General features: G+C 48.5%; 1 protein-coding gene across 1 annotated transcript in view; it reads right to left on the bottom strand.

Annotated features, from left to right (window-relative positions):
- Positions 1-8,557, bottom strand: part of CMTM7 (CKLF like MARVEL transmembrane domain containing 7) — a 72,878-nt gene extending 64,321 nt beyond the window's left edge. The window contains exon 1 of the mRNA XM_068236231.1: positions 8,229-8,557. Coding sequence (XP_068092332.1) covers positions 8,229-8,519 — 291 coding nt within the window. The 5' untranslated portion in view covers positions 8,520-8,557. The remainder of the gene's footprint in view (positions 1-8,228) is intronic.
- Positions 8,558-15,540: the final 6,983 nt, after the last annotated feature.

Raw genomic sequence — 15,540 nt, 5'->3', positions numbered from 1 at the left:
TCCTCCAAACAGTGTTTGCACCCCCCCCCCTCCCCCCAACACCCTGTTACCCAAGCATGCTGTAAAATGTAACCATCAAAGGAGGCTGCAAATCACCACTTTATGGTTATTATTACAGCAGACAATCAAGGTACTGATTTCCACTGTACAGAATTGGGTGGCCCCTGTATGAGTACAGACAGTCCCCTACTTACAAACAATGTTCAATTACCTTTCATACCTTTCATACATACAGAGTTGTCTTCATGCACTGTACTGTTCTAGTTATTACATATTTTTGTTGTTACCTTTTACAGTACTGTATAACCAGTTTCTACTTAGTTGAAAACAAATTAAAAGTACATTGAAAATAACAAAAAAACATTGTTTATATGGTTCTATAAGTCCAAATGCAGAGTTGTCAGAAAGTACATGTATCCAAGTTTCATTATGTATAACAGATGACTCGACTTACAAACAAATTCAGCTTACAAACCTTTAAGAACTGAAGCCATTTGTAAGTAGGGGATGGCCAGTGTGCCAGTCCAACTTACTTCAGGTTTGATACTGAGGTGAATAGAGGGAAGGTTCTGGACAGCAAAGAGCTTTCCTGTTCCTCCGTCCGGCCCATCGTTTCAGTGCTGTCCGTCAGTAAAGCTATTCCACGAGCAGCTTTACCAAGAGACAGCCCTGGAAAGATGACCGGGCAGAGGCTCAGGAAGGTTCTATACTATCCAGAGCCTTCCATCTACTCAGGTATCAAACCTAAAGTGAATTTTCACACTTCAGGTTTGTGCCAGACAGAACTCCTCCAAGGTAGCCATTTAGGGCCATCTCCACTGAGAACTTAGCATGCACAGGTGTCCCATGAGGTCATTCAAAAACCCATCCTCTAAAACTGACACTAATTTGCATGAGCATTGTTCAACTCCTTACCACTCCCACCTGAAGCAGCTCCATTGTCTATCCTTCCCTCTTCATAGAATCAGTACACACCATTCAGGACTTGAGGTATACCCAAGCAATGTGCCTCTACCAGGGCGGTGGAGTCGGAGTCTAAACAATTTTGGGTACCTGGAGTCGGTGGTTTCATAAACTGAGGAGTAGGATGATTTCACAGCCCTGGTCTGCACAGCGCTTGTTGCTTGCAGTGTTGCCCTAAGAGCCAAGCTTGAGCCTTATGGGGAACACTTAAAGGAGTTATCAGGTAAATTGGGTAAAATTAGCTTTACTCACCTGGGGCTTTCTCCAGCCCCTTGTTGCCGACTGTCCCACGCCGACCGCTCTGCTCCCCGCCGCTGTCCCGGTCTCCGTGGTCGGTATTCAGCAGCGTGAAGCGCCGCTGTCAATCATGGCCACGTGGGCCGCGGCGAACTGCACAGGCGCAGAACTACTGTGCCTGCGCAGTTCGCCGCGGCCCACGTGGCCATGATTGACAGTGGCGCTTCGCACAGCCGCAGTAAGGCAGACCCTGCGGTCGGCCTGAATACCAATCACGGAGACTGGGACAGCAGCGGGGAGCAGAGCGGTCGGCGTGGGACAGTCGGCAGCAAGGGGCTGGAGAAAGCCCCAGGTGAGTAAAGCTAATTTTACACAATTTGCATAACTCCTTTAAAGAGACTCTGAAGTCTCCAAAAAATGAGGTTTTTACTTTAAAAACCTCATTAAAGAGAAGGTTCAGGGAGGGGTTGAAAAAAATAAAAATACATATCCACTTACCTGGGGCTTTCTGCAGCCCGTGGCAGGCAGGAGGTGCCCTCGCTGCCGCTCCAGAGGCTCCTGGTCGTCTCCGGTGGCCGACCCGACCTGGCCAGGCCCGGCTCTTCTGTGCTCCAATCTGCGCCTCACTGGGGCGCGCTGATGTCATCGGACATCCTCCGGGCTGTACTGCGCAGGCGCAGTAGTTCGTCCGATGACGTCAGCTCGCCCGCGTGGGATGCAGAAGAGCCCGTCGTTGGAGCGCAGAAGAGCCCGACCTGGCAGCCGGCCACCGGGAGCATGCGGAGTGGCGGCGAGGGCACCTCCTGCCTGCCACGGGCTGGAGGAAGCCCCAGGTAAGTGGATATGTATTTTTATTTTTTTCAACCCCTCCCTGAACCTTCCCTTTAACATTATTGCCCCTCTTAAATCGCTGCATCCCTGTGGCTGAAAACACCCTATCACCTCTAATTTGCCCAGCAAAAGCCACAACTTTCTTGGTCATGGATTTTCTGCCGCCTATGCGCGTCAATTACCGCTGATCTCCGCCTCTCCTCTGCCTCTCTCAGTGAAGGAAGACTGGGGAGGGGGCGGGGGGGGGGAGACGGCGATCCACGCTGATTGACGCGCATAGAGACAGAGCTGCAGTCAAATGCTTTGCCTCTATGCGGAAGGAGCCCGCGATGTATCCCAGAGAGTTTGGGGTGATTTAGGGTGTTTTCAGCCACGGGGATGCAGCGTTTTAAGAGGGGCAATAATGTTAATGAGGTTTTTAAAGTAAAAACCTCATTTTTTGGAGACTTGAGTGTATCTTTAAAGAAAACCTGAGATGCGAAATGTAAAAGATTTGATACTTACCCGGGGATTCTTTAAGCCTCATAAGCACTGCTGAGTCCCTCCCCGTTCTCCTGAGTGCCTCCGTTCTCTTGCTAGCGGTCCCGGTAACTGGCTCAGCCGCACCAGTTATTCTCTTCTGTGCATGCGCAGAAGAGACCAACTGGCATGACTGAGCGAGATTATCGGGACCGCTGGCAGGAGAACTGAGGCACTCAGGAGGATGGCGAGGGACTCAGAAGTGCTTATAGGCCTGGAAGAAGCCCCGGGTAAGTATCAAAACTTTTACATTTATCGTCTCAGGTACACTTTAAAGTGGTCACACACCATACAATAAAATTATCCAATTTTACAGCAATTCAATAAAAGCGATCGGTTCTCCTGCAAAATCAAAAGTTTTTTTATTTTCATTCGTTCGAGAAATCTAATAGAAGTTCCCGTTTTCATTCGATAAAAGATGAACCAGAGTGTTGGATTTTTCTGATCAATTTTTATGACAGTGAACGGCTCCCATTCACACTTGTCATTCTGCAATGGATCCGTGGGATCAGTTTCGGTAAGCACGCTGCACTTATGTGCAGTCAACGATAATCCCAGACAGGTGGATATGATCACCATATAGCCTATGGGCAGGACTGGATTTACAAAAAAGGCACCGTAGGCACATGCCTACAGGTGCCTGATGATGGAAAGGCAGCTCCCTCCCCTCCCTGCGTGCTCCCCTCCCTCCATCCCTATGCAGAGGCCTGATGAGAGAGTGTAAATAAAAGGTTACTCACCCTGCTCTCTGCATTCCAGTGACAAAATCTCCCTTCAGTCAGGGGCACATGTAGCTACTTAACCTATCTTAGTTCCTGGACGTAGTTTCTACGTCCAGGAACCATGCGCGCTACCGCGTGCTCCCGCGGCCGATCGCGCGCGTGCACGCGCGCTCCCGGCCTGCGGTTCGTTAGCCAGGCAATCAGTGAATCGGGCTATGGTGCTCGATCACTGCTTCCTCTCCCCCGCTGAAAAAGCGACAGCTTCTCTCGAAAGCTGCGCTTTTTCTGGCTGTTGCCTCCCCCATGCGTCTCTCTAAGCGTATGTTACGCTTAGAGTGACGTCATGTAAACAAACTCATGGCCGCCATCTTGTGGCCAAAAAGTAAAACTACAACAAAAAGTAAAACAAATAAAATTCAAACACACATTTACATTATAAATCTCTTGTTTACATCCCACCCTCCCAAAACTACCCAAATAAAATGTTTAATATAAAAAAACAAAAAACATTACAATAAAAAAAAACATGTAAATATTTACTTAAGGGTCTAAACTTTTTAAATATCAATGTAAAGATGAAATATTTCTATATTTTTTTATTTTAAACTTGTAAATAGTGATAGATGCAAAACGGAAAAAATGCACCTTTATTTCCAAATAAAATATTGTCGCCATACATTGTGATAGGGACATAATTTTAACGGTGTAATAACCAGGACATATGGGCAAATACAATACGTGAGTTTTAATTATGGAGGCATGTATTATTTTAAAACTATAATGGCTGAAAACTGAAAAATAATGAATTTTTTCCGTTTTTTTCTTATTCTTCCTGTTAAAATGCATTTACAGTTAAGTGGCTCTTAGCAAAATGTACCCCCCCGAAGAAAGCCTAATTGGTGGCGGAAAAAACAAGATATAGATCAGTTCATTGTGATAAGTAGTGATAAAGTTATAGGCTAATCAATGGGAGGTAAACATTGCTCAAGTGAAAACGACGGAACGCGAATGGGTTAAAGAAAACCTGTAACTAAAAAAAAAAGTTCCCCTGGGGGGTACTCACCTCGGGTGGGGAAAGCCCAGTGTTCTCCCCAGGCTCTTTTAGCCGGGTGCTCCATCCGGCTACTTTTGGTGACCACCCGGCTGTCATCTGCTCACCTCCTCCTCTGCTGTATGCAGAGAAGCGCCGGCCCTGCATTCTGTTATCACGCCCCACCCGGCTACTTTTTCATGCCACCTGGCTACTTTTTCATGCCACCCGGCTGGAAAAAAATTCTGGGGAGAACACTGAAGCCCCCGGATCCGATCGAGGCTTCCCCCGTCCTCCTGTGTCCCATGGCGGTCTCGCTGTGCCCCTCCAAATAGCCGGGATGTAAATATTTACCTTCCTGGCTCCAGCGCAGGCGGCGGAAATAGCCGATCGCTGTTGGTCCGCTCTACTGCACAGGCGCAAATCTCCTGCTCCTGCGTAGTAGAGCGGACTCGACGGAAATCGGCTATTTCCGCCTATCTCCGTGCTGAGAACCGCTTAAAGAGAACCCGAGGTGGGTTTGAAGAATATTATCTGCATACAGAGGCTGGATCTGCCTATACAGCCCAGCCTCTGTTGCTATCCCAAACCCCCCTAAGGTCCCCCTGCACTCTGCAATCCCTCATAAATCATAGCCACGCTGCTGACAAACAGCTTGTCAGAGCTGGCTGTGTTTATCTCTATAGTGTCAGTCTGCTGTTCTCCCCGCCTCCTGCAGAACTCCAGTCCCCGCCTGCATCCCTTCCCTCCCTGCTGATTGGAGGGAAGGGACGGGGCAGGGACCGGAGCTATGCAGGAGGCGGGGGAGCAGCTGAAACTGACACTACAGATGTAAACACAGCCTCACAGCACGGCTGTGATTTATGAGGGATTGCAGAGTGCAGGGGGACCTTAGTGGGGTTTGGGATAGCAACAGAGGCTGGGCTGTATAGGCAGATCCAGCCTCTGTATGCAGATAACATTCTTTAAACACACCTCGGGTTCTCTTTAAAGAGAGTCTGAAGCGAGAATAAATCTCGCTTCAGACCTCATAGTCAGCAGGGGCATATGTGCCCCTGCTAAAACGCCACTATCCCACGGCTAAACAGGGGTCCCTTACCCCCCGAAATCCCCTATGAGCAGCGCATCCCCTCTTCCGGATTAAGGCAGGGCTAACCGCCGCAGCCCTGCCTCACGCGCGTCTGTCAGCGCGTATCTCAGCCTCTCCCCCGCCCCTCTAAGTCTTCCTTCACTGAGAGGGGCAGGGGAGAGGCGGCGATGCGCCGCTGATAGACGGCGCTGAGAGGCAGGGCTGCAGCCGTTAGCCCTGCCTCAAGAGCAGCAAAGTCTACGACCAAGTTGGGGGGTCAGAGACCCCCGTTTAGCCGCGGGGTAGCGGCGTTTTAGCAGGGGCACACATGCCCCTGCTGACTATGAGACAAGAAGCGAGTTTTTTTCTCGCTTCGGTGTCTCTTTAATAGCGCTTGTCAGGGGAGGATTCCGGGGGGTGCTTCGGGGGAGTCAGCGCTGGACTGCCTGCAGCTACAGGGATGGGGGAAGCCTCATTGGGACCCTACCCTAAGGCTTACCTCTCCCGAGGTGAGTACCCCCAGGGGATTTTTTTTTGTTACAGAGTCTCTTTAATACTGAAGTTCTTCTAGCTACCTAATACTTTAACCTCCTTGGCGGTAACCCCAAACGTAGTTCGGGGTAAGCCGCGCAGGAGGTTTTCTCCGGCCCTGCTGGGCCGATTTGTCTAATTTTTTTTTTGCTGGACGCAGCTAGCACTTTGCTAGCTGCGTCAGCACAGCGATCGCCGCCGCCCCGCGCTCGATCGCCGGTATCCGTCGCGCCGCGCGCCCCCCCCCCCCCAGACCCCGTGCGCTGCCTGGCCAATCAGTGCCAGGCAGCGCTGAGGGGTGTTTCGGGACTCCCAATGACGTCCCAACGCCATGGCGACAGAGGAATCCCTCCAGGAAATCCCGTTCTTTGAACGGGATTTCCTGATCGGAGATCGCCGAAGGCGATCGAAGCGGGCGGGGGGATGCCGCTGAGCAGCGGCTATCATGTAGCGAGCCCTGGGCTCGCTACATGATATAATAAAAAAAAAAAAAAAATTAAAAACTGCTGCGCTCCCTCCTGGCGGAATTTTTTATACCGCCAGGGGGGTTAAGATACCTCTAGCTACTTAAAGAGGATCTGTAATAAAAAAAAAAATCCCGCAGGGGGATACTTACCGCAGGAGGGGGAAGCCTCTGGATCCTAATGAGGCTTCCCCCGTCCTCCTCCATCCCTCCGTTAACCTGCCTGGGTCCCCCGAAGTGCACGAGGTAAATATTTACCTACCGCCATCCTGCGCAGGTGCACTAGCTGCTCTTCCTTTGGGTTAGAGAGACTCCGTAACAAAAATTGCATCCTGTTTTTTATCATCCTACAAGTTCCAAAAGCTATTCTAATGTGTTCTGGCTTACTGCAGCACTTTCTACTATCACAGTCTCTGTAATAAATCAATGTATCTTTCCCCTGTCAGACTTGTCGGCCTGTGTCTGGAAGGCTGCCAAGTTCTTTAGTGTTGTGGTTCTGCTATGAACTCCCCCTTCCAGGCCCCTCTATGCACACTGCCTGTGTATTATTTAGATTAGGGCAGCTTCTCTCTTCTCTCTTATCTTTTACAAGCTGGATAAATTGTCCTCTGAGCTGGCTGGGCTTTCACATACTAAGGGCAAAGCTGTTTGCGGGAAGAAAAGAGCAGCCTGAAACTTCAGTGCATGAGAATTGCAGGGGGAAAGACACACACAAATGATCTCTTGAGATTCAAAAGGAAGGGTGTATACAGCCTGCTTGTGTATGAATGTATTTTCTATGTGTGGACATACTGTACATCAACCTACTTCCTGTTTTGGTGGCCATTTTGTTTGTTTATAAACAAACTTTTTAAAACTGTTTTTAACCACTTTTAATGCGGTGAGGAGCAGCGAAATTGTGACAGAGGGTAATAGGAGATGTCTCCTAACGCACTGGTATGTTTACTTTTGTGTGATTTTAACAATACAGATTCTCTTTAAGGCTGAAATAGCCGAAACCTGATTGATCCGCTCTACCGCACAAGTCCTTTTGCGCCTGCGCAGTAGAGTGGATACGATCGAGTTCGGCTATTTCCACCTAGTCCGAAGAACCGATACTGCGCCGGATCCCGGAGATGTAAATAAATCAAACCTGTTATTTAGCAAACCCTAGTGATTTAAAAAATTTGCGTTTTTGCGATTCAACATCGCAAACGCTGATAGTGGAAAAGGGCCCTAAGGGAAGTGAGTGAGAAGTGACAGCTGGGACAGCCAGCACACTTGCAGTGAAAATTGGTGTGGGTTTGTAGGTTCATGGAGGGCAAAATCTAAAGTGCCAGGACATCTGTGCCTATAGGTTCCTGTGAGGTATCTCCGGGCCTGCCTATGAGGGTAACGCACCTGTCTCAGGCTACAGCCGGACCATAGAGGACAACTGGAGCGGACACTACACTGTCCGCTCACACTGGGAAGTGGGAACACAGTCTTGGGGGGGCAACACGACTCTGGGCACAACCAAGCAGCTTCCGGCGGGCAATAGATAATACGGCACAGCAAATCTTGGTGGCTGTACACACACTAGATTTTTACCAGAGGAGGCTGCTCAGGCATCCCTGTCAAGTTTAGTAGAAGTCCACTAGTGTGTGTGTATGCACCTTCCACAAAGCAATTCCATTTTTCAAATAAGCACAGAAATGGCGATTAATCAGCCAATAAATAGGCCCTAGTTTTAAAATCCTGAATCCTGTCGGCAGTCGCCACTTCAATAAACATGACTTTTTTTTCTTCACTCTTGACTAAGCAGGCCCCTCAGTAACCACAACGTGAGAGGGCTGGAAGAGGCAGAAGAGAATGGCAACAGCCAGGATAGACAGAGGATCTTACCGCCTGGCAGAGCTTGAGGATGGCGGGGGTGGTGCGGGGGTAGCCTAGGTCCAGAAAGCCCGGGCTGCTCGGCGTCACATTGCTGCTGCTGCTCGTAGTGCGGATGACCGTGACGTTATGCTGCTGGGACATGGTGCTCAGCCTCCCGCACTCTCCTGAGTAGAGGAATGCACAGCCGCCGGATAACGCTGTGATGATGATGCTAATACTTCTTCTGCATGACAAACTCTGACTGTCCCAGCTCCGCCCGCAGTGGGAGAGCCCCTTCTGCGCTTGTGTGCGGACGTGCATGCCATGCTACGGAGTCCATTTTACAGGATCGTCAGCAGGCTTCACTGCTCCACTGCTGCTCTCAGCCACCTCTGGAGTCTGGTCCTCGCATAACTGCTGTAGTAGGCACAGCACATGGCACACAGTACACAGCACGGATTGTTTCTGGCACCAGGGCACATAAGTTTGCTGACACTCGAGTGGATACCTGGATGTTGCACTTGACATTCTGGACCCTTTTAAAGTTTACCTCTTTTAGGACTGATGAACAGATCTGTGTATATGTATCTATTGTTCTCTTGAGATGTGTATTAAATTGACTATAAACTTTATTCTCATCATAATTACATAGTTATTTGGGTTGAAAAAAGACATACCTCCATCGAGTTCAACCAGAGAACAAGTACAACACCAGCCTGCTCCCTCATATATCCCTTGTTAATCCAGAGGAAGGCGAAAAACCCTTACAAGGCACGGTCCAATTAGCCCCAAAAGGGAAAAAATCCTGCCTCCAGATGGCAATCGGATAAAATCCCTGGATCAACATCACTGAGCATTACCTAGTAATTGTAGCCATGGATGTCTTTCAACGCAAGGAAAGCATCTAAGCCCCCTTTAAAGAGACACTGAAGTGAGAATAATCCTCGCTTCAGCGTTCATAGTTAGCTGCTAAAACGCCGCTATCCCGTGGCTAAACGGGGGTCCCTTCACCCCCAAACCACCACCCCCGCAAAATCAACGACCAAATTGGTCGTAGATTTTGCTGCTCCTAGAGGCAGGGCTAACGGCTGCAGCCCTGCCTCTAGTCGCGTCTATCAGCGGCGCATCGCCGCCTCTCCCCCGCCCCTCTCAACGAAGGAAGACGGGGAGAGGCGGAGATACGCGCTGACAGACGCGCATGGGGCAGGGCTGCGGCGGTAGCCCTGCCTCAAACAGGAAGTAATCCCCCGCTGCACGGAGGGGATTTGGGGGGTCAGGGACCCTCGTTTAGCCGCGGAATAGCGGCGGTTTAGCAGGGGCACACATGCCCCTGCTAACTATGAGCTCTGAAGCGAGATTTATTCTCGCTTCAGAGTCTCTTTAAATGCAGGTAGAGAATTTGCCATAACTACTTCCTGTGGCAACGCATTCCACATCTTAATCACTCTTACTGTAAAGAATCCTTTCCTGAATAAATGGCTAAATCGTTTTTCCTCCATGCGCAGATCATGTCCTCTAGTCCTTGGAGAAGGCCTAGGGACAAAAAGCTCATCCGCCAAGCTTTTATATAGGCGTCTTTTCTCAAGAATAAATAAACCCAGTTTATATAGAGAGATGGCCAGAACGGTTCGCACGCAAATTTATTTGCGCGGAACTTCGGTGGTTCGCAGTGAACCGCATACTATATGCGAGTTCGACCCGCCCCCTATACTATATCATTAGGGTCAACTTTGATTGACCTTCTACATCACAGTCAGCAGACACATGGTAGCCAATCAGGCTACACTCCATCCTGGAGCTCCCCCTCCTTTTAAAAGGCAGGCAGCGTCAGCTCATTTCACTCACGCGTGTGGCTGCAGTAATTAGAGAAGGGAGAGGAACCTGCTGTAGACATAGGGAAAGCTTAGTTAGGCTTGTTAGCTTGCTCCTTGCTGATACTTATTGCTAAAAAGCACCCCTCAACAGCTCTTTTGAGAGCTAATGTTGTTCTTGTGATCTATTTTTTTTTATTTGTGTGTGTCCCACAGACACTTGTTGCATATACAGCCCTGTCAGTCAGTCGCAGCTGGCCCTTGGTAATTCCTATTGTGCCACTGCCAGGCCCAGCACATTCAGTGACTACCTGTGTGTTTGACAGCTGCACATTTGTAATAGCAATCACTGCATACCTACCTGCTCAGTGCACCTACCTACGTAAGCGCACGCAGTGTTATTTACCAGTCACTGCACCTGTTCACGGTACCTGTGTGTGTGACAGCTGCACATTTGTAATACGAATCACTGCATACCTACCTGTTCAGTGCACCTACCTACGTGAGCGCACGCAGTGTTATATACCACCCGTCACTGCACCTGTTCACGGTACCTGTGTGTGTGACAGCTGCCTCTAGTGTCCTGTCAGAAAGGACCTTCAGCGCAGCTGGAGGCATTGTCACTGAGAAGAGAAATCGCCTAGGTCACAAAAGTGTTCAGTACCTCACCTTTCTCAAAATGAATGAGGCATGGATCCTACCTACTGCCCGCCCCAAGACTTAGGCCTCTTTTCCACGAAGTGTTTCTAGGCAGTGAAATGCCTCTGAAACTCTCACAACTGCTCACTGCTGCCTGGTAACTGCTTGTCGCTGTCTGGTAACTGCTCACTGCTGCCTGGCAACTGCTTGCTGAGCACACAGCTCAACAGTTCGTGGAAAAGAGGCCTAAGTCAGTCCCTGCACACATCTCTGCCTGCACGCCGTGTGACTGCCTGCTCCAAGACTAAGTTGGTCCCCACACAGCATCTCTGTCTGCAGGCTGCTTGACTGCCTTCTCCAGGACTCCAGGCGGATTTGCGGCTGCTATAATAATTTTTCTGGTGCGTGTACATGCCTGTTTCATTTTTCTGGCGGCACTGCGGCTGCAGGGGGGGGGGGGGGGGGGCACACCCAAGATAATAAGGGCGTTGTTTCATTGTGGACAGACCAAATTCGATCAGCTGGACAGTCACTGTTGTTCTGTCATTGAGCTACCTCAGCCCGGCGACCATATGGGCTTGAAAACCGCCATCGCCTGCACTCTCGCCATGGTGTGCACCAGTCCAGCACGGCCGTCACTATACAAACAGCTGTTTGCGGTGCGTTACACAGTGAGTTTGGTGTGTCAGTGTGAAGCAGTACACTAATTACACTACCTGATTGATGTATACACATGCAAGATGTTTTAAAGCACTTTAGGCCTCCAATTTAGCATTCAATGTGATTTCTGCATCAAATCCAGATTTTTCCCCGGGACTTTTGGCGTGTATCCCACTCCGCCATGCAAAAACTCAGGCGTTACACCCCTTGAAACATCTTTTCTATCACTTTTGAAGTCTATTGCGGTTCGCGAAAGTGCACGCTGAACTGAAACTGAACTTTTGCGGAAGTTCGTGTTCGAGGTTCGTGAACCGAAAATCGGAGGTTCGAGCCATCTCTATTTATCTAACCTTTCTTGGTAAGTGAGACCTTCCATCTCACGTATCAATTGTGTTGCTCGTCTCTGCATCTGCTCTAAAACGGCAATATCTTTCCTGTAATGGCTATTATTCATAAAAGCAGTGTGGTAAAAAAAAATCTGTGCGGGAAAATACCGCATTCGGTAGTTTAGACTTCTGTGTGCTAATTCATAAAAGTGTTTACAGTTGCGATACAAGTTCGGTATTTTCCTCTGACTAGGCAGGCTGTAGGTTGGTGGTATGTTTGTGTAACATGATGAGAAGCTGCCGAGTTGATACATTTTCTCCTCCAGAGACAGCTTACTATAGTAGAGGCAGCCCCAGCATCCCTTTACATGTGCATTTTATAAAAACTGCCTCTGTTTGCACTGCATGTGAACTGCATCTGTCTATTAGTCTTTCTAAACAATCTATTTAATTGGCTGCTTAGAAGAACTTCAAAAAAATGTTACACATGCCAGGCTTTCTGATGTGAAATTTATCTGAAAACAGGTACCCAAGGGGTTAAAAAAACACAGCCTTGGTATTCCAGAATGTCTGCTCTTCTCTCTCTGCAGCTCCTGCTTGGGAGGTCTGTCTCATTAGCTAAGCTGTTCTCCACATGGTTATCACTACTTCAAAGGGAGCGCAGGGGTCTAGTCCTGGGAAAAGTGAGTGGACTCACTTGGGGGAAAATGGGCGTGGTCAAGCATAATGTGGGCGTGGTCAAGCATAATGTGGGCGGGGTCATGGGTGGGGCCAAATATACATGACCTGATGTAAGGTCTGCCGAGGAAGTTTGAGCTCTGCCATAGTGTATCCCCCAAAAATAGATGTAATCTGACAGCATTTCACCAAAAAGACACATAATCTGGTAGAAGTTCCTCCAAAATACAGATAATATGGAAGTGGTTCCCCCAAAATAGACAATGTGGCAGCAGCAGTTCCCCCAACATACACATAATTTGGAAGCAGTTCCCCAAAATACGCGAAACCTGGCAGCGGATCACCCAAAATACACGTAACACCCAAAAGACATATAATCTGGCAGTAGTGGTCCCCCAAACATACACAATCAAACATACACAATCTAGCAGCAGTTCCCCAAAATACACGTAATCTGGCAGCAGCCGTTCCCCTAACATACACATAATCTGGCAGCTGTTCCCCAAAATATATAACAGCGGTTCCACAAAAATGCAGATAATCTGACAGCAGTTCCCCCAAAATAGGTACCCCCAGCATAGGTAGCCAGGTCTATAGGTGTCCCCAGTATAAGTAGCCGTGAGTATAGTAGTCCCCAGTATATGTAGCCAGAGGTATAGTTGCCTAGTATATGTAGCCAGGGGTATATGTGCCCAGTATATGTAGCCAGGGGTATATGTCCCCAGTATATGTAGCCAGGGGTATATGTGCCCAGTATATGTAGCCAGGGGTATATGTGCCCAGTATATGTAGCCAGGGGTATATGTGCCCAGTATATATAGCCAGGGGTATATGTGCCCAGTATATATAGCCAGGGGTATATGTCCCCAGTATATGTAGGCAGGTGTATATGTTCCCAGTAAATATAGGCAGGGGTATATGTGCCCAGTATATATAGCCAGTGGGATATGTGCCCAGTATATATAGCCAGTGGGATATGTGCCCAGTATATATAGACAGAGGTATATGTGTCCAGTATATGTAGCCAGTGGGATATGTCCCCAGTATATGTAGGCAGGGGCATATGTGCCCAGTATATATAGCAGGGGTATATGTGCCCAGTATATATAGCCAGGGGTATATGTGCCCAGTATATATAGGATGGGTTTTTTGTGCCCAGTATATATAGCCAGTGGGATATGTGCCCAGTATATATAGGCAGAGGTATATGTGCCCAGTATGTGTAGCCAGTGGGATATGTCCCCAGTATATGTAGCCAGTGGGATATGTCCCCAGTATATGTAGCCAGTGGGATATGTCCCCAGTATATGTAGCCAGGTGTGCCCCCAGCAGGAGGGGAGCAGTGCAGAGAAGGAGAGCTATGGGGACTATGCGGACATATGGCCGCATAGGGGTGCTATTTTGGCTGGGAACAAGTAGAATCAGCCGCGTTCCCCAGCCTGACGGCGAAACCGGAAGTGGCCGCCAGCGGGACCCGGAGCATCAGAGCGACTCGTCGTGGGCACTGATCAGCTGCAGGGGGCTGAGGTAAGCCCCAGGTGAGTTAAACTCAATTTTTTTTTCTCACTTAAGGTTCACTTTAAGCATTTCCGCATGCGGAAATGCTTTATGAATGATAGCCAATGTGGTGCCCAGAACTGAATTCCATATTCCAGATGTGGCCTTTCTAGAGAGTTAAACGGGCAATATTATGCTAGCATTTTCAAGTTTTTATTTAATTTTTAATGCATCCCAAAATTTTATCAACTTTAGCTACAGCGGCATGGCATTGAATACAATTATTTAACTTGTTGTCGATGAGTACTCCTAAGTCCTTCTTCAAGTTTGATGTCCCCAACTGTATGCCATTTATTTTGAATGGTGCTAGACCATTGGTATGACCAAAATGCATGACTTTACATCTTTCAACATTGAATTTCTTCTGCCATTTATGTGCCCATATAGCCATCCTATTCAGATCCTGTTGCAATATGTCACTTTCCATATGTCTCCATGTCAGCACGATCGGGTTAAACCCCGCCCCCTTTAACCCCCATAGGACCTTAATAGTATAAATTTCTCCCTTTAACTCCTCCCCCTAGTCTTTTTTCTTTCCTCGCATTCACCTCAACTAACCTCCATGGACCAATGCTGACAACGCGGAATATAAAGATAAGAACCCTCTTACCTTACCACATAGGTTAGCCTCTCCTATGTGATGTCCCCACCGCTATAACTAAATGGCATGGCGCGGGGATCCCTGGTTCTGGCCTCAGGGAGCAGGGCACTATATTGCCTTCTAGTGCCCTGCACAGCGTGAGTGCGGCTAATGGCCGCCGCTTCTGGTGTTCCGTATGTTTGTATCTCTTTCAGGAAGTCGGAGAGACTGGGGTAGCGTGCGCTCCACTATGCGTGTCAGCGCCGTCTCTCCGCCCAACTTCCTCTGCTATGCTGCGGTGATTGGGTGCTGGCTGGCGTCGCCGCCCATCTAGGCTCTGATTGGTCAGGCGGCGGAGCGAGGCATATTTAAGCCTGCTAACCAGCAGATCTGTGCGGACAAGCCTAGAGCAAGGACGTGGTCGTACCGCTCTGCACCCTGGACACAGTACATTGCCTGGGACACCTACACTATGGAAGCAGGTGACTTCTTTTTTCTCAGGCACTCTACGCAGCAGTAGTATAATGGGAGAGAGTGCATAGATTTGCTATAGTTTGCTATAGTTCTATAGTTACTATAGTTCTGTTGCTATATACATTAGGGCTATATGTATATATATAGGTGTGTAAAATAGGAAAAATTGAGCATCTCAAACTTATATTGGCATATTTTTGTTGCAGCAGATGCTGTTGATATGGAACCAAATCCCTGCTTTCCGCAGGGAAATACAGTACCAGAAAATGACCAGTTACAGAACAAGAGGTAAGAGGGGAGTAAGTGAAGTTCTGTTTATTCCCTTTTTCTTAAAAGAGTGCTATCTGATTGGCTGTTTATTGCCTTTCAGCAACACCGAGCAGCCTCGTAAAGAGCGTACAAGGTCGAGGTCTAAATCAAGATCAAGATCTCGATCAAGGGAATCGTATAGAAATCGTTCATCCTATAAAAGAAGATCAAAGTCAAGAAGAAGATCCCGCTCTAAGAGACGTTCTAGATCTAGAAGGCGTGATCATAGTAGATCTCCTAATAGGAGACGATATGAGCATAGATACTCATCCAGAAAACGCTGTTGGGCGTGTGGGGATGATGTTATG

The sequence above is a fragment of the Hyperolius riggenbachi genome, chromosome 5 (genome assembly GCF_040937935.1).
Source record: "Hyperolius riggenbachi isolate aHypRig1 chromosome 5, aHypRig1.pri, whole genome shotgun sequence".
Lineage (NCBI taxonomy): Eukaryota > Metazoa > Chordata > Amphibia > Anura > Hyperoliidae > Hyperolius > Hyperolius riggenbachi.
Note: the sequence above shows the minus strand (reverse complement) of the source record. Positions and strands in the feature narration are given on the sequence as shown.